The sequence below is a fragment of the Lithobates pipiens genome, unplaced genomic scaffold, assembly GCF_037356315.1.
Source record: "Lithobates pipiens isolate NorthernLeopardFrog02 unplaced genomic scaffold, aLitPip1_a1.2 Scaffold_8, whole genome shotgun sequence".
Lineage (NCBI taxonomy): Eukaryota > Metazoa > Chordata > Amphibia > Anura > Ranidae > Lithobates > Lithobates pipiens.
In genome coordinates this window covers 584,626,431-584,652,865 of record NW_027507903.1, presented here as the reverse complement: position 1 = coordinate 584,652,865, position 26,435 = coordinate 584,626,431, and the positions used below count along the sequence as shown (strand labels likewise).

At 41.5% G+C, this 26,435-nt stretch overlaps 1 protein-coding gene across 5 annotated transcripts in view; it reads right to left on the bottom strand.

Moving 5' to 3' along the window:
- RGL3 (ral guanine nucleotide dissociation stimulator like 3) overlaps positions 1-26,435 on the bottom strand; it is a 159,095-nt gene that overhangs the window by 59,209 nt on the left and 73,451 nt on the right. For 4 of the 5 annotated variants that reach the window (XM_077470371.1, XM_077470369.1, XM_077470370.1 and 1 more), the window contains 5 exons: positions 15,174-15,272; positions 14,759-14,955; positions 10,928-11,002; positions 5,198-5,379; positions 5,007-5,122 (listed from right to left, as the gene is read on the bottom strand). In XM_077470371.1, the coding sequence (XP_077326497.1) occupies positions 5,007-5,122; positions 5,198-5,379; positions 10,928-11,002; positions 14,759-14,955; positions 15,174-15,272 (669 nt within the window). The remainder of the gene's footprint in view (positions 1-5,006; positions 5,123-5,197; positions 5,380-10,927; positions 11,003-14,758; positions 14,956-15,173; positions 15,273-26,435) is intronic. The other variant, XM_077470373.1, reaches the window with a different exon arrangement.

Below are 26,435 nucleotides of genomic sequence, written 5' to 3'. Positions count from 1 at the left end.
TTTTATGGTTACACAACCTGGTCACATTGCTATAATCTTTTTATATGGACTATAAACTGAAGGATGTATGAATAAATGGTTGTGGAACTAATCATCTGAGTTTCCATTATTTCTTAGCCCTTGTACACACGGTGGACATGTCCGATAGGACCGTGTTGTCGGATAATCCGACAGTGTGTGGGCTACATCGGACTGTTTCCGTCGGAGTATCCAACGGACCAAGTTTTCCAGCTGGGCTATAAAATTTTCTGACAACATGATCCGATCAGACTTTGTCCGATTGTGTGTAGAGAATTCCGATCGGACAAAGTGCCACGCATGCTCAGATCAAATTCCTAGACCAAAGCTATTGGCTACTAGCCTGAACGTAGTCCCGTCCTAACTAAATAACGTCATCACGTTAAGTACGATCGGATTTTCTGACAACTTTGTCCGACTGTGTGTATGCAACAGTTTCGGACAAAATCCGTCGGACAAAATCCGACGGATTTGGTTGTCTCAATGTCCGACCGTGTGTACAAGGGCTTATGGGGAAATTTGCTTTGATATAGGAGTGCTTTGGATTACAAGCATGCTTTCCACGGATAGAGCAGGAGCTAGCTGCATTTAAAGTTGTAAACTGCAAGTGCTGGATTAAGAATTTTTAAAAAGAATTTTTAAAAAGTTTAATGGGGAATGTTTAGTTTATTGTGCTTAGTGTGTTAAGCCAAAAAACGTTGAGGGCAGCTCAGCATTGCCTGTTGCTAAAATATGCTAAAAAGTTCATGACTTAGAGATTCTAATACAACACCCTCCCCCCCTCCGCATTATAAGGTTTCAGCTACATTCAGCGCAGGACAAAGAGAGCTTCACTGACGCCAATGATACGCTTCGTTGAGTGCCTCCAATCATTTCACTGACAGGAAGATGAAAAGGAAACTTTATAGACTGCAAGTGATTCCAATATATTGCATTGTGTAAACAGGACAGGGACTGTGTTTTTGGAAAAGAAAAGAAAACTAATGCAGCCTTCACATCTATGGATTGATACTTTGCAATGTGTTATAATTTTGCTTATGGGTTAAGATACACTATTAAAAAGAAAGTCTACTGCACTTAGGCTCTACACAGCAGCTAGCATAAATTGCTGGAGACAATCTAGACAATAAAAAAGAAAGTATGCAGCACTTAAAAATCACAAACACCCGTATACAAAACAACAAATATATTCATAAAAGTGAAAGTCCATAAATCCTAGGGGACACACAGGGTGCATATCCAAATGAACTGCAGGTGAATCAGATGTCCTCCACCGACACACCAGCACACCGGGCCTTTTACCCCAAGGTATGAACTATTAGATTATAGGTGGTCATACAAGCATTAAAGCACTCCTTTGGCTTGTCTCCCCTCATCAATGATGACTCACAAATGGATCCTGTTAGTCCCTCTGAGATAATCTCTCCACAGGTCAAATGTATCAAAATGAGAACAGACAACGCCTCATGGCGCAGTATATCAAAACATTCAAAGACCCCTGACGACGTTCTGATTGGACGAAACGCGTAGGGTGAAGCTTGATTACCATATGTCACATCGCAACATGCGCAGACAGTGGCCATCTTTCTTTGACTGTTTTGATATACTGCACCATGAGGCGTTGTCTGTTCTCATTTTGATACATGTGACCTGTGGAGAGATTATCTCAGAGGGGCTAACAGGATCCATTTGTGAGTCATCATTGATGAGTAGTGGCAAGCCAGAGGAGTGCTGGAATGCTTGTATGACCACCTATAATCTAGTGGTCCATACCTTGGGATAAGAGGTCCGGTGTGTGGGTGGACGACTTCTAATTCACCTGCAGTTCATTTGGCTATGCACCCTGGGTGTCCCTTAGGATTTATGGTTTTCACTTTTATGAATATATTTGTTGTTTTGTATACTGGTGTTTGTGAAAATTTACGATTTTTAAGCGATGCATACTTTCTTTTTTAAGATATATTATTATTAATTTGGCCTTTATGGAAGAGTGGCAAGAAGAAAGCCATTGTTGAAAGAAAGCCATAAGACTTCCCGTTTGCAGTTTGTGGGAAGCCATGTGGGGGACACGGCAAAGAAGGTGCTCTGGTCAGATGAGACCAAACTTGAACTTTTTTTGCCTAAAAGCAAAACGCTGTGTGGCAGAAATCTAACACTGCACATCACCCTGAACACACCATCCCCACTGTGAAACATGGTGGTGGGATGTGAACAGAATATAGGTGCCCATCAGTGCCCACCTATCAGTGCCCATCTGTGCTTCCTATCGGTGCCACCCATAAGTACCCATCAGTGCAGCCTTTCAGTGCTGTCTATCAGTGCCCATCAGCGCTGCCTATCAGTGCCCATCAGCGCTGCCTATCAGTGCCCACCATCAGTGCCATCTCATCAGTGTGCCATCAGTGCTGCCTTATCAGTGCCCGTCAGTGCAGCCTCATCAGTGCCCATCACTGAAATAGTAAACTTACTTTTTTATAAAATTTTATAACAGAAACAAAGAAAAAAAATTTTTTTCTAAATTTTCGGTCTTTTTTTATTTGTTGCACAAAAAATAGGTGATCAAGTACCACCGAAAGAAAGCTCTATTTGTGGGAACAAAATGATAAACAATTTGTTTGAGTGCAGTGTAGCATGACCGCGCAATTGTCATTCAAAGTGCGACAGCGCTGAAAGCTAAAAATTGGCTTGGGCAGGAAGGGGCAAAAGTACCCGGTATTGAAGTGGGTAAGGGTTAAATTACACTGCTCTTTTTGTCTGTTTTGGATTTCATCTCCAGCCCCATTCACAGCGGAGCATTTTGTAATATGTTATTAGTGTCAATAATCCGTTGTGCTGTGCCTCATACAGGCGTGTCCTTACTGTCCCCGCTCAGTCCTAGGTCAGTGTTTGGGCTGGAAGTCACTATCATAGTACTCCGGAATCTTAGTTACAACATTCACTGGGCAGGACACAGCGTGCATGCCCAGATAAATTATACCCCTATCCGGGCAATCCCAGTTACACAATCTTCTCTCCCTCTTGTAGTGATTTATACATGGCCTAGTTATATTCGCAGAGGTTATGGCGTCATGATGTGTAGCTGTAATACACATATTGCACTGATTTATCTGCCACTACCTGGCGTTCTGTTCAGCCACTTCTGTGATTTACACACTACTGCCATAGACCTTGGATGACCTCAATTTTCTCTGTTCAGCTATTCATACATGTCTTGATTGTAATTGTGGGACGATCTGGACGGAGAATTCTCCACTTGTATTCAGGCAGCCCTGGCATCTGCAGCTGCCTGAATACAATGGTGCTGCTAATAAACTGCATCTGATAGGATCCAGTCACTGTTCGGACAATAGTTTTCCACCTGGCTCATTCGATTTCTCAAATAAATTTTTGTTGAGCCAGGTGGTGCTTGCAGGGTTAACCATGCAGGGCTGGGACCAGGGGTGGACAGAAGGGACGGCTGCCCTGGGTGCACCGAGCATTGTAGTGATGGAGGCGCCACAAATTCCTTCTACTATAGGGGCTGACAGAAGTAGTGACCGTGGCATCACTACTTCTGTCAGCTCAGCGTTGGAAGTGGCAAGGAGAGGAGGAGAGAGATTGGAGGAGGTGCGGGTTGTGCTCTCTCTCCCCCTCCTCCTCATAGGCTCACAAATAGGCACTTGATGATCATGTCCTGGCACTGCATCTATGGCTCGAATCTGGGCCAACTCAGCAAGCAATTTTGGCAGAAATTCAGTCTGTGTATGGCCAGCTTTAGGCCTTTGTTACACTGGTGACTCTGGTGACATTGACCACTGATGACACCTTGCCAAAGTTAGAATTGCAAAATTTCAAGTTGATTCTAATTTCTATTGCTTTGTCTTTGCCTCCTTGCAAGCAAAAATTTGAGTTTCAGCAACATTAGAGCGACTTCCTTTAGAGATACTGGTTTGGTCACAGACCAGCCCCTATCTGAACAGTGGAGTGGCCATAGCACACTGCCGAGGTCATGCCTTTGACGGTTGCAGAAAAAAGTGATACTCGCTAACCTGACTGTGACTTCTAATAGAGCAGGCTCCCCATTTTCCCTATCTGTCTTGACAGGCAGAAGACCACCTTTGACTTCAATGGTCCGTCCTCCATTTAATGGTCAAGTTACAGTATCAGATTTCACCAGCAGGTGTCAATTCTAGTAAAATCGGAAAAAAAGCAGGCACTTCCATCCTCTATATTTGCCATAAATATAGATTTTAATTTTGCGTTGACACCCCCCCTCCCCCCAAAGAACAGTAGATGTAAGCTCGACCTGGATGGCATTTATTTTGTTAAAGCACTGTGTATTAGAACAATTACTATTTTTTTTAAATAATGTTATTTTTTTTACCTCTCTTTCATTGTTTGTTACATTGTTACATTTCACTGCTGCTGATCTCATCGTGAATTTATGTACTCCAGTCCATCTCAGGGTAAGTTTCCTGATGGTGAAAATGGTGGCCCCCTACTTGTGTAATGTGTGATAAAGAATAATAATAGTTATTTCCCTGTTGGGTTTAATAAAGTATTCTGTATTCTGTATATGGACACTTTGGTTTTCCAATGGAATATGGTGACAAAATTGAGGCACAGTTGGAAGACAGGGACAGAATGTTGTCACCTTCTAATAGAAAGAGCTTGACCAAGGACCCTCATGGCAGGGTCACCAGGTATTTTAATCAAAGCTGCAGAATTTAAAATATTCAAAATAACTTTTGCATCAACATTAACACGATAAAAACTAATATGAGATGTTGGTGATTGGGTTTACTTCTACTTTAATGAGGGTAGGTATAAATAGCAGGCACATCCTCTAATCTGGCCAAATTATGTCTAGAAATGAACATAACTTGGAACATAGCCTCAATCACAAGGAATCAAGATAGTCTCTCCAAAGTAGGAATGGTTATTGAATTATGTGATATGTATAAAATGTAATGTATAATACGTCTGTAAATTTTTACCCAATTACTTACCACATCTATGAGGGTTAGTTGTTCTGCCACATCCTGTGGTGGGTTTGACAATAAAGAAGTACTATGTGCAGAAGGTTCACAGTCTCCCTCTGCTGGTCGGGTTATATGCCTCCAATCTAATATAAAGAAAGAAGAGCAAGGTAAGGAAGAAGTCTAGAGTATGCACAGACTCTTTGGTTAGCGGATCTTACCGTTCTGCGATGGGTCCTGCTCTCCCTCCTCTTCTAGACTTTTAAGAAGGCGGAGTAGTTGGCTGGGTGTCTCTCGACAGTCCTGGCTTAGATAGTGGGAGACGAGTTGTAAACACTGTGGGGAGTCACGAAAGTCCTGAGGGTGTCTCTCCAGCCAAGTCTGGAGGAGGCCACGGACCACCCTAAGGTGAAAGTAGGATCTAGTCAGCTCTTTGAGAGAAATGTTAAGAAAAGTGGACTAAAATCTATACTGGTATTAACATAGCTTCCATCTGACCCTTATTTAAAGAGACTGACCTTGCAACCAAATCCCTCTGTCCCCCTTTCCTCCTCAGCTTTCCCTCAGATCTTGATCAAATATACAGACGTCTAAAAATATATTATTTAACTAACCGATGTGTTTTACCACACTAAATCTTTCATCCAACCTCTAAATTATTGGATCTATTATATTGGATCTAGCCCATTGCAACAGGGCATTCTTGCAGGGTTTTAAGCTCTAGACTCTGTTAGGAGGGAGGGGTCACCTATGCCACCTAGAAGCAATGGAAGCCAACATCAAGGTATGGTAAGTATTTGTTTTTGACTGTCAGATTACAAATGGCTTTTACAGGGCCAATTGTGTTGGTGGGCCTGTTTGGCATACAAGGTCTGCTTTCATTCTTCATGGTCTGCAGAACTGGTGGTGTGGCAGGGGGTGTGTCTTTTGTCTACATAGTTTGTGCCAAAAGTTTTCCCTCTTTCTTGGCTTGGAAAGTTGAGGGGTATGCATTCAAAAGCCATCAGATATTTGTCCCCTGACTACTTGCAAGATCTATTACACTTTATAAGGAGCAAAAGTCAGCACATACAAAGGAGGACTTTAGGCTAAAATCTGGCTTCAACAACATATGTGGACTTAGATTTGATGGGTGGAGCTTGGAGGATCTTAGTAAGTAGCAATGGGCTCAGGCGTGTTCGAATCGAGCCTGCCAGAAAGCCGGCACTGCACACTGCCAATCATAGGCAGCGTGTGTATGTATGTCTATGACTGGCGGTGAGCAGTGACAGCTTCCTAGCGGGCTCGATCAGAGTACGCCCGAGCCCATCACTATTAGTAAGTATTCACTTGCTGACCAGGCCTTTTTCTGACACTCTTTGTTTATAAGTAAAAATCAGTATTTTTTGCTAGAACCCCCAAACCTTATATATTTTTTAGCAGAAGGCCTAGAGAATAAAATGGCAGTCATTGCAATTTTTTATGTCACACGTTTTTTGTGCAGTGGTTTTTCAAACGCAATTTTTAAATGTACTTCAATGAATACATTTTTATTTGTTTTTAAATAAGAAAGAGGATGTTACGGCGACTAAATAGATACCTAACATGTCATGCTTTAAAATTGCGCGCACTTGTGGAATGGCACCAAACAGTAGACATGTACAGTAAACATTTCTTCAGGTTACCTGTTTAGAGTTACAGAGGAGATCTAGTGCTAAAATTATTGCTGTCGCTCTGACATTCATGCCGGTACCTCACATGTGTGGTGTGAACACCGTTTACATATGTGGGCGTGACCTACGTATGCATTTACCACTGCGCGCGAGCACGGGGGGGGGGTCACTTTAAAAATTGATTTTATTTATTTTATTACATTTTTATTTTCAAAATGTACCGTTAAAAAATAGATTATGACTTTATCAGAAAGAACAGCGCCTTTTATCAGAAAGACAGGGAAAAATGAAAACCGGGGTTAAGGCATCTAGCAGCAGCCATCAAAGTACTGCTGTATTTTCCCAGTTATGCGGTCCACAAGTGAGTATCAATGGGTCAATATGGATAAAATAAATTATCAGTCATTTGGAAACCAAAGATTACTACCTGGGAATGTAGCATTTGGCAGTATAATACCTATAGAGCAGGGATATGCAATTAGTGGACCTCCAGCTGTTGCAACACTACAAGTCCCATCATGCCTCTGGGTGTTATCCTTGTGGCTATCAGAGTCTTGCTATGCCTCATGGGACTTGTAGTTCTGCAACAGCTGGAGGTACGCTAATTGCGTATCCCTGCTATAGAGAATGCATATCAGTTCTGTTTCAGATTTGGTAAAATAGAACGCTACTTAAAGAAGCCCATTGGCTTGATATTAAAACAAGGAACCATTAACAGACTAAACTAACACATTATTTAAGAGCCAGTCCACCCATAAACCATATTTCAGCTTTTTGAAGATGCTGGAAAGTAAACCACCTTACAATTTGAATATCTCTCGGGAACTCTATTTGTGAGATCTCTGTGCTGAGTTCCCAGGTTTGCGCATCTACTGTGCCCGTTATGAGATTTTCCAACCACAGACGGTAACAGGAGTAGCTGGAACACGCAAAGGTAGGCAGGGACATCCAAGGTTGGATGGGGACAGAGTCACAAAAGCCTAGTACATACAATCAGAAAATTGTACGAAAAATACATATTTCAAAGCGAATCGTACGATAATCTGATTGTTAGTACACAGCTTTTCGAGAGCCAATTACGACAGTTCATCCGAAATTATCCGAAGGGAAAAACACAAACATCTTTCTTGTACGATACCAGATCGTACCATTTTCATTTAATCAGTACAGTTTTCGTCCGAAAATACAATGCAATAGATGACAACATTTCCGAAGTTGTATTCTGTCATACGAGAATTTTCGTAAATTAAGTAACCTCTTCATTTTCGATATGAGAGTAGCATGCAAAAAATAAAAATAAAAAGGACGATCTTTCGTCCGATATTCTCATCGTTTGTATAACCCTTAAGGATACAATATTCATTTTATGAAAAGGATGTAAAAGTCTGTAATGCTGTTTTTTTTTTGCATCATACATATAAGAAGAACACATTGCAGTTCTTTTTTTATCAGTAATAATAAATTATGCCGCAGTGAGGTCATGCAAAACAGCTGTTGTTTGGGATAGATGGCCTTTCCTTTACAGAAATATTCCATTTTATTACATAGCAATGAATCATTGTGGAATTCCACAGAATGTTTTCTATTTTCTAGAAAGAATAGCGCATGGACCTGGTTAAAAGAGGCCACCAGACACTGCAAAGAACGCGATGTTCTCCAAGTATCTCAGTCTGCGGTTCATTGATGAGATAAATCAGTTTCTTGGTTAGCACATCTGTTCAGGAATGATTTGAATGCAGCGGAGGGCCGGGATTGGACAGGAGTGTCTCCACGGGGCCGGTCTTTCTTTTAGGAAACATGGATAGCGTGAGATGATGAAAGCTTTTTAATTTGTACATATACACAGTGCTGTGAAAAAGTATTTGCCCCCTTCCTGATATTTTTATTTTTGTTTGCATATTTGTCACACTTAAATGATTTAGATCATCTACCAAGTTTTTAACCACTTCCGGACCGGCTTACATCGATATATGTCGGCACTTTGAAGTGGGAGATTATTGTTATGGCAGCAGCTAGCTACCATAACCCTAGTATCCTCTTCTTCTGTGAGCGGTCCGGTTTCCGATAAAAGTGGTCTCTTCAGCGGATTCGCCACAAGATCACTTTTATTGGCGGTGGGAGAGGGCCCGCCACTCCCCAGTGCCCTCCACCATTCTTCGCTGCTTGCCGGAGCAGTCGGTAGTGGCGGAGGCAATCATGTCTTCTTCCTGGCTTGGTATAGAGACAAGTGAGGGTCAAAAAGGAAACTGAGTGTGCCATTGCTAAAAATGTTGGCTATCTGGTTGACCCTCTGGCTCTGTTGTTTTGTGGGTCGCTGCAGCAGGACACACATGCAGATCTCCAGTCCCCTTGCCCCCTCAGTACTCCCATTTGCTCCCTGAACCTTCCCCTGTACCTATACTTTAAATTTCTTATATACATACCTTAATTGAATCTGTAATTTTGCTGCCCCAGGTGACATTATAGGTACTTACTCTTACTTTTATCTGGTGGCAACAGTACTGCAACACTAAAGGGCACTTAAAACATGTGAGCACTATTCAGTGCAGCAGTACTGTGAGCAAAGTTTGCTGTAATGACACACCCTCAGGGGGTGGGTCCATGACAGCCTGAGCTCACAGCAGTAGGTTGGCTGGTGCTGGCTGCTATTCAACCCAGAAGTGGGCAGCAATGAGAAGCAGAGAATGGCAGCACTGGAGTATGGCAAGGGAAAGACGTGAAGCAATTTTCTTTTTGGAATCAAAAAAGGGGATTGGGGGTGGGGGGGGGGGGACATAGCAAAAAAAAAAGAAACAAAAACCTGACAGAGCTTTAACTATGTCTTTCTTTGTCCAAAACTAAAAATAGAATCTAAAAGCAGGCCATAAATAGATGGATTCTGGCTGGTTGAAACTGGTTACCGAAATAAAGGTAGAACTAAAGGCAAATGTTTAATGCACTTCAACTCTTGTTCCATTGCCTCCTGTTCTGGTAACAACCCAAAATTTGGGATTTTCTTTCACTTTCCTGCTCGGTGATAATAGCAAACAAGGCACTTAAGGGGAATTTTCTTAATTGATGCATAGAAAACAATGAAAACCTGATAGGTGTTCTAATCTCTTGCCATCCTATCCCAAAAAACGTTTGCCTTTAGTTTAAAAGCTAGAACAAAAAAATTGAATAAAAACATTGTTAAATGAAGTTGAAGGCATGGCAGAAGCAAAGAGCTGCAGGTGGTTGTTAAACCAAGTTCACCCAGTAATGTTAATAAATTAGCCGCACTTTTTGCGAATCAGCACTATGTTGCTTTAACTGACAATTTCGCGGCCGTGCGTCATTACACCAAAACAAAATTGATGTCCTTTTTTTCCCACAAATATTGCTTTCTTTTGTTGGTATTTAATCAGCTTTGTGGTTTTTATTTTTCTTGCGCTATAAACAAACAGTGACAATTTTGAAAAAAAAGCAATATTTTTTTACTTTTTGCTATAATAAATATCCCCCAAAAATATATAAAAAAACACAATTTGTTTTCCTCAGTTTAGGCCAATATGTATTCTTCTACATATTTTTGGTAAAAAAAAACACACAATAAGCGTATATTGATAGGTTTACGCAAAAGTTATAGCCTCTACAAAATAGGGGATAGATTTATGGCATTTTTATTATTATTTTTTATTAGTAATGGCGGCGATCTGCGATTTTTATCGTGATTGCCGCATTATGGCGGACACATCAGACACACATTGACACTATTTTGGGACCATTGTCATTTATACAGCGATCAGTGCTATAAAAATGCACCGATTACTGTGTAAATGACACTGGCAGGGAAGGGGTTAAACACTAGGGGGGGGTTAAAGGGGTTAAGCGTGTCCTAGGAAGTGATTCTAACTGTTGGCTACCACCGATTACCACTCCCGATGACAGGGAGTAGTGATCTCTGTCATGTCACTAGGCAGAACAGGAAAACGCCTTGTTTGCATAGGCATCTCCCCGTTCTGACGCTCCGTGATAGGATCACAGGACACCGGCCAACACTGAGTCTGCGGGAACCGCGGGAACGGTCACGCTGTACACGGCGGGTGAAGGCCTGCCCCACCAGTGGCGCGCACGCTCCCATTAGCACCGCAAATTAAAGGGGGCGTACAAGTATGCCCATTTGCCCACCGCTGCCATTGTGCCAACGTATATCAGCATGCGCGGTTGCCAAGTGGTTAATTTGGAAAAGGCAGTGTTCCATGACAGATTGCACAGTGAAACCAGCTTTCCTGCTGGAGGTTTTAGGTGGCCTGGGTTGACACTGACAATAACACTGACCTCTGCACAGATGCCGTGTCTGGAACAGGGCTCCCAGGAGATGCGGATTCCTTGTCGCCCAATCTTTCCACGCGTCTGTTAATGAACAGAAGATCCGATAATTGAGACACACTTTTACCAACAGTTATCTTAAAAGAACATTCCAAACTAAGTTTAAAAACACAGACAATCCTAGGAGACCTAGCCAACTGTAATGGAAATTTGAGCCCTGAAAATGATAGACTTTATTATTAATAAGACTTACAGTGAACTTTCGATGACTCTAGAGATTCAGAATACTGCTTGGACATGCTCAGGAACAACAGAAACACCATACCCAGCTGTGGAATATTATATGGAGTAGCTATCTGACGAAAGCCTCTTCTCCGGCCATTTGGTAGCATAATCTATGGATTAGGTTGAATGTCACTTCAAAGGAGGTGGGAGGTGGGAAGGGAAATGAATTACTTGACCCTGAATGGCAGCTGGTGTATTAAAAAATGACTTTTATTAAGCTTCTGTCCAAGCCTAAAAGCGCCCCCATGCCCATTGGCTCAATGTAGCAGTCTTAGCTTATGGAAAAGGGAGTGTCTTGACCTGGAAGGGGGGTGAGGATGGGTGGGTTTTTACAAGCGTATATATCAGATCACGGACCCCTGGCTCAGTCTATTTGGTTTGTGGTCTAAGAAGCATGGGGACGTGAGACTTCTCTCTATAATACACCTCCTTTTACTTTCTTTGTGTGCAACTTCATCTTTCTGTTATTGTCTTTGTCCATTGGCAACACTGTATTTGTAACATCACTGCTTTTAAGGTTGTGTCATCTACGTTATATTTGATAATATCTGATCATTCTAACGTTTCTTTCCTGCATAAATAAATTAGATCTTTGTATTTTAGCACCGTTATTTCCTTATTGATTTCATGGGTTATAGCTGCAAATGCATCGGCTAGACTCAAAGACGAAAGATTGTAATCACTTATGGTATACATTGTTAATCAGATAAGTGAGGTAGGTAAACATTGCCATCACACAACCCAGCCAACCTACTCAAGGCTCTTGTGCTTCACAATGGACCTTTGTCAAACAACCAGTCCATTTTGATGTGTGTAACCCTTGGCTTAGAAGAGAGTTGAGGAGATCCATGGTTCTGGGGGCACCTAATCCCTAATTCTACAGACCTGAAATGGTCTAAACCAGTGTTTCTCAACCTTTTTTCAGTCAAGGCACCCTTTAAAATTATGGACAGTTTCAAGGCACTCAATTCTAAAATGTAAAAAAAAACTATTCTAATAGCTTTACATAATGCAGCAACACCCATACGTAGGACACCGAATGTTATAGGGGATTTATTGTTACAAATTAAATACACTTTTGCACACTGGTACTGACAAGTATTCTTATGTTTCTTTTCTCCCTCAATCTCTCTCCATCAGTCAGCTAAAGTCACCCCAGTGCTGAGGGAGAGGGGCACAGTAGGGTCAAGTAATGATGCTGTGGAGGCAACAGACATCATCCATATCAACTGATGACATCATTGGTTGTTAGGATGCCAATGTCTAGAAAGTCGTAATGGTGCATAATGAAAACCCGTGGCTTTGTGTAACTAAATTTGATTTACCTGCTGGCTTGTATACCATTTTTGATAAATTTTTAGGCATTTTGCCTGGGCACCCTGGTTGAAATAACATCTAATTACGTTTTGCGAAGGGTCAAATACTTATTTCACTCTTTAACCGGTTCCCGACCAGCGTACGACGATGTACGTCGACAGAATGGCACGGGCAGGCATATTGGCGTACAGGTACGTCCAATATTCAATGCCGCCCTGCCATCGGGACCCCCGTGAGTCCGGTTGCGGGACCCGCGGACTCGATCGCCGCAGGCATCCCCGCGATCGTCTCACGGGACGGCTGAATGGAGGAAATGCCGTGTAAACAGCATTTCTCCATTCTGCCTAGCAACTAGTGACGCTGATCTCTGCTCCATGTGATTGGAGCAGAGATCAGTGTTCACTAAATGAGAGCCCAACCCCCCCACAGTTAGTAACACACCCCTAGGAACACTTAACCCCTACACTGCCACCCACTAGTTAACCCTTTCACTGCCAGTGTCATTTACACAGGAATCACTGCATTTATATAGCAGTGATTACTGTATAAATGACAATGGTCCCAAAAATGTGTCAAAAATGTCCGATGGGTCCCCCAGAATGTCGCAGTCACAATAAAAATCGCTGATCGCCGCCATTACTAGTAAAAAAAAATAATAATAAAAAATTATTAATAAAAATGCTATAAAACTATCCCTATTTTGTAAACGCTATAACTTTTGCGCAAAAAAATCAATAAACGCTTATTGCGATTTTTTTTTTTACCAAAAATATGTAGAAGAATACGTATCGGCCTAAACTGAGGAAAAAAAATGTGTTTTTATATATTTTTGGGGGATATTTATTATAACAAAAAGTAAAAAATAATGTGTTTTTTTTCAAAATTGTCGCTCTATTTTTGTTTATAGCGCAAAAAATAAAAAACGCAGGGGTGATCAAATACCACCAAAAGAAAGCTCTATTTGTGGGAAAAAGGACGTCAATTTTGTTTGGGAGCCACATCGCACGACCGCGCAATTGTCAGTTAAATCGACGCAGTGCCGAATCGCAAAAAGTGGTCTGGTCTTTGACCAGAAAAATGGTCCGGTCTGTAAGTGGTTAAAATGCAAATCAATTTATAACTTTTTTGAAATGTGTTTTTATAGTTTTTTTTTTGTTGTTATTCTATGTCTCACTGTTAAAATAAACCTACCATTAAAATTATAGACTGATCATTACTTTGTCAGTGGGCAAACGTACAAAATCAGCAGTTGATCAAATACTTTTTCCCTCACTGTATACACACCCCCAAAAGCCAAAGTTAAGTACTTCATGCCTGTGCTAAACCCTATGTAAAGGGAGAATGACGTTGGCACACCTGCCGTATTTATCAGTGTATAACACGCGCCGCGGTATAACACGCACCCCAAGTTTATGAGGGTTTTTTAAGGAAAAAACGTTTAGGAGGGACGTTTAAGGAAAAAAAAACTTACATTTAAATGCCCATCAATGCAGCCTTATCAGTGTCTATCTGCAGCCTTGTCAGTGTCATTTGCAGCCTTGTCATTGCAGCCTTTTCAGTGTCATTTTCAGACTTGCATTGCAGCCTTGTCAGTGTCATTTGCAGCCTTGTCAGTGTCATTTGCAGCCTTGTCAGTGTCATTTGCAGACTTTCATTGCAGCCTCACCGTTTAAAAATGGCGCCACCGAGACACAGAGTGGATGTCCTGTATATCTCGGTGGCGCTCGGTAGCTGTCGGCCGTTCTCGGTAGCTTTCGGCCGCACTCGGCTGCTCTCTGCAGCTTTCGGCCGCACTTTGGCCGGCTTTCAGCTGCTCTTGCAAAAGTGGGCAAAAGCCGGCGGGAATGTTCAAAAGCGGCTGAAAGCTGCCAAGAGGCTCACAAACGGCGGGGGTGGGTCGGCGTATAACACGCACCTACGATTTCCGCCTGATTTTAAGGGGAAAAAAGTGCGTGTTATACGCCGATAAATACGGTCAGTTCCAGAACTGACTTATCTAAGGGGTCCAGTAGCAATTATGGAAGGTTTCCCAAATTGTGTAATCAATTTGTCCCGGAATAAAACAGCCTTTGAGGACTTCTTAGACAGTAGATCATCACTTAGTCACTCAATTTGTAAGAGCATAAGACCATCATTGTACATCTACTAACAGGTTAGATAGAGGGATCATGAAAATGGAGGCTAAGAGGAACAGGATAGACAGAAAGGAAGTTCTTAGAGAAGGAAGGAGGGTCACACCTGTCCAGCAGCAGCTCCAAAACTTTTTCAGCAGAGGTAAAGGCACGGTAGGTACTGAGGAAAGTGGGAACATAGCTAGGATCTGTACCCTGATATTCCACCAGCAAATTCTCTACCAGCTTCTGCAGCGTCCCAGCACGCAGGCTGCGCACCTTACACGTCTTATAATGAACATAGCCGGGAGAGCCGGGGCAGACCTGAGGACAAGAAAAGAAAGTTATAGGGAACAATATGAAGATGCAAAAGTGAATGGAGAACATGTACAAACAGCAGGATAGATCCAGCTAGGCAATATATGTGTATGGCCCAATCTGTTAAAGAGCTCGGTTGAGTAGCCGATCATATTGGTGTGTGGGATAATGAGGACAAAATAGATGTGACAAGGAATGATCAATAGAACAAAGTATTTTATTACCAGGAATTCTCCAGAGGGTCTTTCTGTTCTCACCCGCCTCAGTGTCACACCATATACCGCCCCTTCTTCCACCTCTTCCCCCCACTCCTGCAATGGATTCTGGAAAGACAACAAAATGAAAATATAAATTAAATTATAATCTATATAAAAAATAAAAAAAAACTAATATGGAGTCTTGTCATATGTGGTTCTATATACCACATATCCTTAGGATCTATCAGGAATACATCTTTTAGATTCAAATATGTTAACTGTAACACATATAAGCATAAGCAAAACGCTCAACATCCAAAATCCCATAGATAATAAATAAAATTATATATAAACAAATAAAAAAAGATTACTTCAGCATAGAAAACCGAACTAAATCTACAAACCAAGGCTTATTATTATTGTTATTTATTGTTATTATTTTTACTATAATGCACCACAAAGCCCTAACCTCCACCTAAACGCTCCCTCAGACTAAGAAACGATTACACATGTAAGTATAAGTGATTCCGCGCAAGGAGTAAATACCAGCAGAAAAAAATATATATCAGATGAAAAATTATAGATGAAAAAAATAATATATGAAAAAAAAAATATATATAGAAAAGGGAATGTAGTGTTTAAATGGAATAGGTCAAAAGGAATTGCTGCCTCTACTAATTACTTCCACCTAGGTGGAGTAAATAAATAAAAGAAAGATGAAGTAGAATTTGACGCTGTTCCAAAAACCTTAATAAAAAAATAATAATAATAATAAATAATGAAAACGTGATAGGTAATGGTAAATAGTGACTCAATAAGGCGTATATAAGTATAACTTAATACTCATTCGATTGTGCATAGCTAATCGTCTGCATAATTTACATCCACAATATTATGATAAAAAAAGTGAAAAATGTGAAAATTACACACATATAAAGATATAAATGGTTGATAAAAATGTAAAAATGTGAAAAGATAATAGTAAAAAATCAATATAATGCCACAAGCCAATTACTCAATGGTGATCTAAAAAATATAGTGCAAATTAATGTAATGCTGCAAACTAGTTAATCAATGGTGATCTAAAAATAGTGCAATTCAACAGTCCACAAATGAATAAATTAAATTATTACAAGGATAAAAATAAAATTAAAATATGAAGTCCATAAAGTTTTCTTGTGCCAGTGAAAAAACAACGCTGATCTAATTCACTTTCCAAAAGGTGATCACAGCATGCATGTTTTAATCTGTGCTCCTAATGTGGTTGCACTCACCGGAAAATTCCCCCCCTCCTGGGGTCTGAAGCTTTCACAGTATATGCCACTGTGTAGCACTTTAGAGGCTACCCCATCCACGCTGATTTAAAAAGCTCCCATCATGCATCAAATTGCATAAAAAAGAGAGGGGTCCCAATAGTGTAATACTGTATTAATTTATTTTATTGCATAAAAGTTTGGAAAGGTCTCACATTTAGTTAAACCAGAAAAGCATGTAATGCTGACACTAGCGCCTATGGCTGGAAGTGATGCAAGGACGTATGCTGACTCCGCCCTATGCGTTTCGTCACTCTGTTGTTATCTGGAGCGTGCAATCACATGTAACCCATGCATGTAGCCTTTTTACAAAAATTGGATTTTATAAAAAATCATTGGGATATGAAAGAACAGAAAGAAAAGCCGCACACCCAGAGACTGACAGACACAGCTATGGGGACCTGATATTCCTCTACGCCTTTGTCCAGACCCCCAGCCACCACCTGTCCTTCTCAAGACCCCCGAATCTTACCAACCTCGCCCAGAATGTCATGCACCACCACCTCGACAGGAAGGTCTTTTATTTGAATAGAGACCTGACACCGTGCATTCCATGTGAATTAACGGACTACTAGGCTAACTAGAAAAGGTGTCTCAAAATCAAAATCCCAATGCGACTCAAAAGGCCCGTACGACCACTCAAGCAGGGAAGGAAATGGATAACCCAGAGTCCTACCCACCCGCTTATAGACTTCTATATTGAAGGGGCACTGAAGCTAGAAATGGTCCATCGTCTCTTCCACACCACCACACTCCACTCTTGGACAACCAAAGGCAGATTCACCAACCCTCCTCTCCAGGGCCTTCTTGGAAGAGACTTAATTTCCTCTGCCACTCACCACTGCTGAAGCATTTTCAGGCGTAAGCCATGAGCTTAGCATGTTCAGTTTGTTCCGTCATAGATCTTTGCTTAGATAGACACTGGCAAAACACAGACTAAGCTGACATACAGAAATACTGGAATCAGGTAAGTTTTAATCAGGTCAATCCCTTCCCTGTAAGAGAGTTTCCAATCTTTCCAGCTGGCAACCTTGACATCGGCATCTTGTGGCCTGCTGTCAGAGAAGGGTTTTTTCCAGCCGTATCCGCCATGTTCCTGCGTAAATGCACGGGGGATTGGCGCTCCGGCGCCCACACGCGCTTGGCCCGATGGAGCGGCGAGCACGTGTGTGCAATAGCTCGCGCGTGTGCGCAATGGCGCACGCCCAACGTGGCACTCTGACGAGGCTATTTAAAACGGCTCTGGCGTCCAAACGGGTTGCTGTTTTCAGTTTGCTGTATCTGACTACCTGCTGTGACCCGGACCGTTCCTGACTACGCTGCTGCTCTCCTAGATCTGACCCTTGGCCTGCCTAACGGACTTTGCTTTGCCTGGCTATAAGTGTTTGACCCCCGGCCTGCTTAACGGACTTTGCCTTACCTGCTTACCAGTACATGACCCTCGGCCTGCCTACGGACTTGCTTATATACTCTTGTACCTGATCCCTTGCTGTGACCCGGATTGCCCACTACATCCTGCATCAGACCCGCAGCAAGTTCCTGAGCCTCTGCAAACCTTGGTTCAGCTCTGCAGCCTTCCTTCAGGAACTCTAATACCTGCTGGTGGCCCATGCCTCTGCGTGCCACCTGCTCCCTGTACCCCCTCCGCAGGACGGGGTGCATGTAGTCGCAAGGGCGAACCGCTCTCGGCATATTGGCCTCGGTAAGTACTCACCTGACACCTGCTTTCCCAATTTGCCAGTCCGTAATCGCCGGGACCAAATTTGAGGTCTAAAACTTTAATTTCCTGCCAGGGCTCTGGGAAGGTGTCCAGAAGCTTGAAGTCATTGCCTTCCACTACTATCCAAAAAACGTCACTCTTATGCTGATTGATCTTTGAGCCAGATGCCTCAGCATACTGCTCCATCACCGAGACCACCTCCTCCACCTCCCCTGTCCCAGAGATGAAAACAGACACATCATCAGCATAGGCCACGACCCTCAGAGGAGGCTCATCAGGAATGCCCAAAGGCACAACGGTCCGCTTTCTAACTCCTGATGAAGGGATCGATTGCCTCAAACGGCCATCTGATCCAACCATTTACAAGCATGTAGCTTTCAGCCCCTCTGTACAAAGTCTTCAGCCAATCGATAAAGCCCCCCTCCAGGCCTTACTTGCCTAGAAGCAGCCATAGGTACTTATGATTTAGCTGATCAAAAGCTTTAGCCTGATCCAATGCCAGCAGGTACTTTCTCCAGCCTGCAACCATGCACCATTTAAGGGCCTCCCGGACAGCTAACACTGCTGAAAAAGTGCTTCTACCCTGAACTGAACAGTGCTGGTGGTGAGAAAGTAGATTGCCCACTACGGACGATAAATGCCAGAAAATTATTTTTGCCAGTATCTTCCTATTAACATTGAGAAGGCTAATGGGCCACCAATTCTCTGACGGCCACAGCATCCACTGATCCACATCTCCCGTCGCTGCCCGCTGGTTGGTAGGACCGTCGGCATCCAACTAATAGTTGCCCCGCCCCCAGGCCCTGACCTTCAGAGGAGGAGAATGGAACTTCCTCCTCTAAACCTGCCCATGCCCGGTCTCAGTGCCCCTCGTGTGTTGTGTATTTGTCCTATTCCTATAGCTCCACTAGAGAAATCGGATCATAATGTAAGGGGGATCTATGTGGGACCCTGACCTGCTCTAAAGGAGGATCTATGGGCACCCTGGTTTGCTCTAAAGGAGGATCTATAGGCACCCTGGCTTGCTCTAAAGGAGGATCTATAGGCACCCTGGCTTGCTCTAAAGGAGGATCTATGGGGACCCTGGCTTGCTCTAATGGAGGATCTATGGGGACCCTGGCCTGCTCTAAAGGGGGATCTATGGGGACCCTGCTCTAAAGGAGGATCTATGGGGACCCTGCTCTAAAGGAGGATCTATGGGGACCCTGCTCTAAAGGGGGAATAAAAATATAAAAAAGGTAAGAATTTTGAAAATCTTTTAAACATTTTTAACAGTATACCACAAACAGTCTTTACATTAATGTTATTTTAAACTTATTTGTACTTGTAGATAATAATAAAATAAAATAAATAAGAAAAGCACCCCATCCCTCCATGCTAATGCGCAGAAGCAAACACATACATAAGTCGTGCCCGCAAATGTAAACAGTGTTCAAACCACACATGTGAGGTATCACCGTGATTGTTAGAGCGATGGCAATAATTTCAGCTCTAGACCTCCTCTGTAACTTTAAACTGGTCGCCTATGGAGATTTTTAAGTATCATAGTTTGTCACCATGTGTGCAATTTTAAAGCGTGACATGTTAGGTATCTGTTTACTTGGCGAGACATCATCTTTCACATTATACCAAAAAATGGGCTAACTTTACTTTTTTTTTTTTTTTTTTTAATTCATGAAAGTGTATTTTTTTCCTAAAAAATTGGGTTTGAAATATCGCTGCGCAAATACAGTGTGACATAAAATATTGCAACGACCGCCATTTTATTCTGTAGGGTCTCTGCTAAAATATATATATATATATATATATATATATATATATATATATATATATATATATATATATATGTGTGTGTATATGTATATGTATATATATATATATGTATAGGTATATATATATATATATATATATATATATATATATATATATATATATATATATATAAAATGTTTGGGGGTTCCAAGTAATTTTTTAGAAAAAAAATACTGATTTAAGGCCATATATAGTATATTCGTGGTTATTTTCTTCATTCTAATTTCTAGTGGATATTATTTGATAACAATTGTGCTGCAATTTCAGAAGTAACTATTACCACCACTGGTTATCATTTTCACATTTGGGAGACACTGATGGTCACATTATACCATACATTCTGAACTCTGAATTTGTGAACCTTTTTATTTATATCGCCATACATTTGTTCGCTCCCTGGCCTGTGGTGCCCCTGTAGTTCCTTAGGGGCGTCTTGGACCGCACAAATCTTGTGCTTGCCCCCGAGACCACTTCAGTGGCCATGTTCCATGGAATCTGCAGTTATTGAATGTGTAACAGACATTGGACTCTTTGCAATTATGCAATGTTGATAAAAAATGATATATTTAATCGATATACTCATATGAGTTATGTCTAGTCATTTCTTTTATGTCTACTACAAAAATAGCCTCTCTCATCCTGAGGAAGCGGAGTATATCCGAGAAATGCGTAGAAAAATAAAGATCCCTTTGTCCATTGTCTCATTAGTTGTAACAGTGTACTGTATATGTGACATACTGAAGGTGATGTGTTGATTACATGGGAATGACACTCTGTATTGTCAAAAGTATTGGGACTCCTGCCTTTACATGCACATGAACTTTAATGGCATCCCAGTCTTAGTCCATATCTTCTGGGAAAGCTGTCCACAAGGTTTAGGAGTGTGTCTATGGGAATGTTTGACCATTCTTCCATTCTTCCAGAAGTGCGTTTGTGAGGTCAGGCACTGATGTTGGACGAGAAGGTCTGGCTCACAGTCTCTGCTTTAATTCATCCCAAAGGTGTTCTATCGGGGTGAGGTCAGGACTCTGTGCCAGTCAAGTTCCTCCACCCCAAACTCAATCACTTATGTCTTTATGGACCTTGCTTTGTGCACTTTTGTGCAGTCATGTTGGAACAGGAAGTGGCCATCCCCAAACTGTTCCCACAAAGTTGGGAGCATGAAATTGTCCAAAATGTCTTGGTATGCTGATGCCTTAAAGTGACACTAAAGCTTTGTTTTGTTTTTTGTTTTTTTAAATAACAAACATGTTATACTTACCTCCACTGTGCAGCTTGTTTTGCATTGAGGTGAAAATACTCAAAGGTTTGCAACCCCTTTAAGCCCTTGTACATACGGTCGGAGATTCCGACAACCAAATCCGTCGGATTTTGTCTGTCAGATTTTGTCAGACGGATTTTGCCCAAAACTGTTGCATACACACGGTCGGACAAAGTTGTCGGAAAATCCGACGTGATGACGTTACAACGGGACTACGTTCACGCTAGTAGCCAATAGCTTTGGTGTAGGAATTTTATCTGAGCATGTGTGGCACTTTGTCCGATCGGAATTCTCTACACATGATTGGAGTATGTCCGATCGGAGCATTTTGTCTGAAAATTTTACCAACAAGTTGGAAAACTTGGTCCGTCGGATACTCCGACGGAAACAGTCCGATGTAGACAACACACAGTCGGAATATCCGACAAAACGGTCCGATCGGACACATTCCGTCGGAATCTCCGACCATGTGTACAAGGGCTAAGAGTTGCCTTCCCTGGAAATAAGAGGCTAAGCCTAACCCCTGAAAAGCAACCCCACAACATAATCCCCCCACCAAATGATTTGGACCAGTGCACAAAGCAAGGTCCATAAAGACATGGATGAGTGAGTTTGGGGGTGGAGGAACTTGACTGGCCTGCACAGAGTCCTGACATAAACCCAATACAACACCTTTGGCATGAATTAGAGTGTAGACTGCGAGTCAGGCCTTCTCGTCCAACATCAGTGCCTGACCTCACAAATGCGCTTCTGGAAGAATGGTCAAACATTCCCATAGACACACTCCTAAACCTTGTGGACAGCCTTCCCCAAAGAGTTGAAGATGTTATAGCTGCAAAGAGTGGGCCAACTCAATATTGAACCCTACGGACTAATGCCGCGTACACACGACCTGACTTCCCAGCAGAAAAGGTCAGACGGAATCATTTCATCGGATATTTGGGCTTCAGCGGACTTTTTTTTTTTTTTTTAATTCAGACGGACCAAGAAATAGAACACGTTTTAAATCTTTCCGACGGAATCAATTCCTATGGGGAAACCCGTTTGCCTGTATACTGTTCTGACGGACCAAATACGACACAAGGGCAGCTATTGGCTACTGGCTATTGAACTTCCCTTTTCTAGTCCCGTCGTACGTCACTGCGTTCGAAACGAACGGACTTTGGCGCGATCGTATGTAGGCAAGTCTGTATTTTTTATATGACTTTTTAAAAGGTATTAATAAAACTTTGTACTTTTTATTTGAATATAAGTTGTTATAAGTTTTTGGGTTGCTCATAAATTTGTCTGTTTTGTGTTTTGTTGTAAATTCTTGCAGAACAAGTCCGGCTGAATACCTATACAATGACCTGGATAAATAAAACCTTCAGAGACATGGTGTATTGTGTGACTGCTTTGTTTGTGTTTGAAATTCAGCACACAAGCTTATTGCCAATTAAAATTCCTGTAAGGAAGGGACATTTCTTGACAAAGTACTCCATAAAGGTATAACAAAAACGTGACAAAAGTTAACAAACACATTTCTAATGCCCCATACACACGGTCGGACGTTCCGCCCACAAAATCCGGCGGATTTTTTCCCAACAGATTTTGGCCGAAACTAGTCTTGCATACACACGGTCGCACAAAGTTGTCGGAAAATCCGATCATTCGGAACAAGGTGACGTACAAAACGTACGACGGGACTATGTAGAGGCCAATAGCTTTTGTCGCCAAATTTTTTTCTGAGCATGCGTGGCACTTTGTGCGTCGGAATTCTCTACACACGATCGGAAAAAGTCCGATCGGATTTTGTCGTCGGAAAGTTTTAGAACCAGCTCCCAAACTTTTTCCGGCGGAAAGTCCGACAGAAAAAGTCCGATAGAGCCCACACATGATCGGATTCTCCAACAACATAATCCAATCGGACTTTTTCTGTCGGAATTTCCGACCGTGCGCAACAGTGACTATGGTTTCATTCAGTAGAGTCCATTTATTCCAAAATCAAATGTTAAGGCTCCAGGCACACTAGCATTTTTTTTTTAACCTCCTAGAAGCAGTTATTCACAAAAATGTCAGTAAGGCGTCCGATCTGTTTGCCGCAGTGTCGCAGTCCTGCTAAAAATCACTGATCGCCGCCATTACTAGTATAACATTTTTTTTTGAAAATGCCATAAATCTATCCCAAATTTTGTAGACGCTATAACATAAAGCAATCAATATACACTTATTGTGATTTTTTTACATATCGGCCTAAACTGATGAATACATTTTTTTTTTTTTTTAATTTGGAAATGTTTTATAGCACAAATTGTTTGTAGCGTAAAAAAATAAAAACCTCAGAGGTGATAAAATACCACCAAAAAAAAGCTATTTGTATATATTATTTCTATTTGTTGGAAAAAAAGGACGTCAATTTTATTTGGGTGCAACGTCGCATGACTGTGAAATTGTCAGTTAAAGCGACGCAGTGCTGAATAGCAGAAAATGGCCAGGTCAGGAAGGGGGCAAATCAGGGCTGAAGTGGTTATTAGAGTTTCTTGGAGCGTTTTTCCAGCAGAAATGTTCTAAATGCTGCCAGACGCTCCTAATAACGTTTTTGAGCTTTTTCTCCCCCTTTTTTCTTTTTTTTTTAAAGGAACTACAAACACGCTAATAAAACGCTAACACTCCTAAGCGCTCTTAAATGCTACTAAAAAAAAGCTATTAGGCCTCTTGCACATTTTCCAGACTTTTTTTTTAATGTATTTACGCGTATTTACTCACATTTTTGCGTAAATGCATTCACGCAATTTTACACCCAGGCACGCGTGAGAGACGTAAATTACTGACCCAAAAAGCTGATTTTTCTATTATTATTTTTTTCCAGTGAAGAATGCATGGCGCTTGTTTACGCACCTGTGTGCATAGGCACATTACAATTAATTGGCTGTATTTTAGCTCAGTAAAAAAAAAAAGTTACCGTTATACTGAGCTTTTTCAAGCTGCAGTTTGCAGCATTTTTTATTTTTTTTCCAGTGTTTTATTTTACTTACTTTACTTATTTTACTTACTCTTGCACACTGCATCTTGAAAAAGCTCAGTACAGCTTTTTTTTTTTTTTTTTGCTAAAATACAGCCCATTAATTGTTATGTGCCTATACACACGTGCGTAAACAAACGCCATGCATTCTTCAGTAAAAAAAAAATAGAAAAATCTGCTTTTTTGGTCAGTAATTTATGCCCCATGTGCGCAAATACGTGCAAAATGCACGTAAATGTGTGTAAATTCCTATTTACATATTGTGCAGAACAACAACGCAAGAATATGTTTTTGCAGGAAAATGCATGAGTGCGCGCAAGATTGCGCATATGCATAGACGCAAAAAAGCACATAAATACGTGCAAATACATACAAAAAAAAAAAACCTCTGAAAAAGTAGATGCTCAAACAGGAGTATCATATGCAAGAGGCCTTAGGCTCCATGCCCACTGGTGTTTTTTAAGCTCCTAGAAGCTGTTATTAGCATTTTTATCCTGCTCCTAGAAGCTAAATAGTCTTCTCCTATGTGTTCATGCACAACACTTTAGAGCCAGTTCACACAGGGGCCACTTGTCAGGCGACTTAGCAACTTTTTTATGGAACTGCAAAAATCACTAATAAAAGGCTAATGCTCCTAAGCCCTTGTACACACAGTCGGACATTCCGACGGAAAATGTCCGATCGGACCGTGTTGTCAGATAATCTGACCGCATGTGGGCTCCAACGGACTTTTTCCAACGGAATGTGTGACTGACAAAGTTTGAGAGCTGGATATAAAATTTTCCGACAACATGATCCGATCGGACTTTGTCCGATCGTTTGTAGAGAATTTCCGATCGGACAAACTGCCACACATGCTCAGATCAAATTACGAGACCAAAGCTATTGGCTACTAGCCGCAACATAGTCCTGTCGCAACGACCGAACGTCATCACGTTCCGAACGATCGGATTTTCCGACAACTTTGTCCGACCGTGTGTATGCAACACCAATTTCGGACAAAATCCGTCGGATTTTGTGGTCGGAATGTGGTCGGAATGTCCGACCGTGTGTACAAGAGCTAAGCACTACTAAAACACTACTAAAAATGCTGTTACCAGCATTTTAGCTTAAAAAGCACTCTAGTGTGCATGGAGCCTAAAAGCAAACAAAATCTTTTGAACAACATTTGAATGTTTTGAAAATGTATGTTGTATGAATTTTGCTAAGACTTTTCATTTGAAATTCTGTCAATCTATAGCCTGCTTAAAGTGGTGGGCCAGCTGAAAAAGAAAAATTGAAAGTCAGCAGCTACAAGCACTGTAGCTGCTGACTTTTAATAAGCACACTTACCTGTCCAGGGTGCCCGCGATATTGGCCGTCCGAGGCTGACCCGTCCCTCGGCTCTCGGGTCCCGGTGCCGCCATTCCAACTAAGGGAAACAGGCAGTGGAGCCTTGCGGCTTCATTGCCCATTACCTACTGCGTATGCGTGAGTTGCGCAGCTCTTTCTGAATGGCCGGCTGTGTTCTGGGACACACAGTTCCCAGAACACAGCGCTCCCCATTCCCCAGAAGACAATGCGAGGAGAAGAATGAAGATCACCAAGGTGTAGGAAGAGGCAGATTAGGATGATCTGCCTAGCAACAGCCATTTCTGGTAAGTTAAAACTTTTTTTATTTATTTTTTTAGGGACATTTTTATGTTATTTTTTTTATTTATTTTTTTAGGATGGCCTTCCACTTTAACCACTCCAACCCCGGAAGGATTTGCCCCCTTAATGACCAGGCCATTTTTTGCAATACGGCACTGCGTCGTTTTAACTGACAATCGCACGGTCGTGCAATGTTGTACCCAAACAATATTGACATCCTTTTTTTCCTACAAATAGAGCTTTCCTTTGGTGGTATTTGATCACCTCTGCAATGTTTATATTTTGCGCTATAAACAAAAAAAGAGCGTCAATTTTGAAAAAAAAAATATTTTTTACTTATTGCTATAATAAATACCCCACAAAAAATAAAAAAATGTCTTCATCAGTTTAGGCCAATATATATATTCTTCTATATATTTTTGGTAAAAAAAATCACAATATATTGATTGGCTTGTGCAAAAGTTATAACATATACAAAATAGGAGATAGATTTATGGCAATTTTTTTTTTAAACTAGTAATGATGGTGATCTGTGATTTTTAGCGGGACT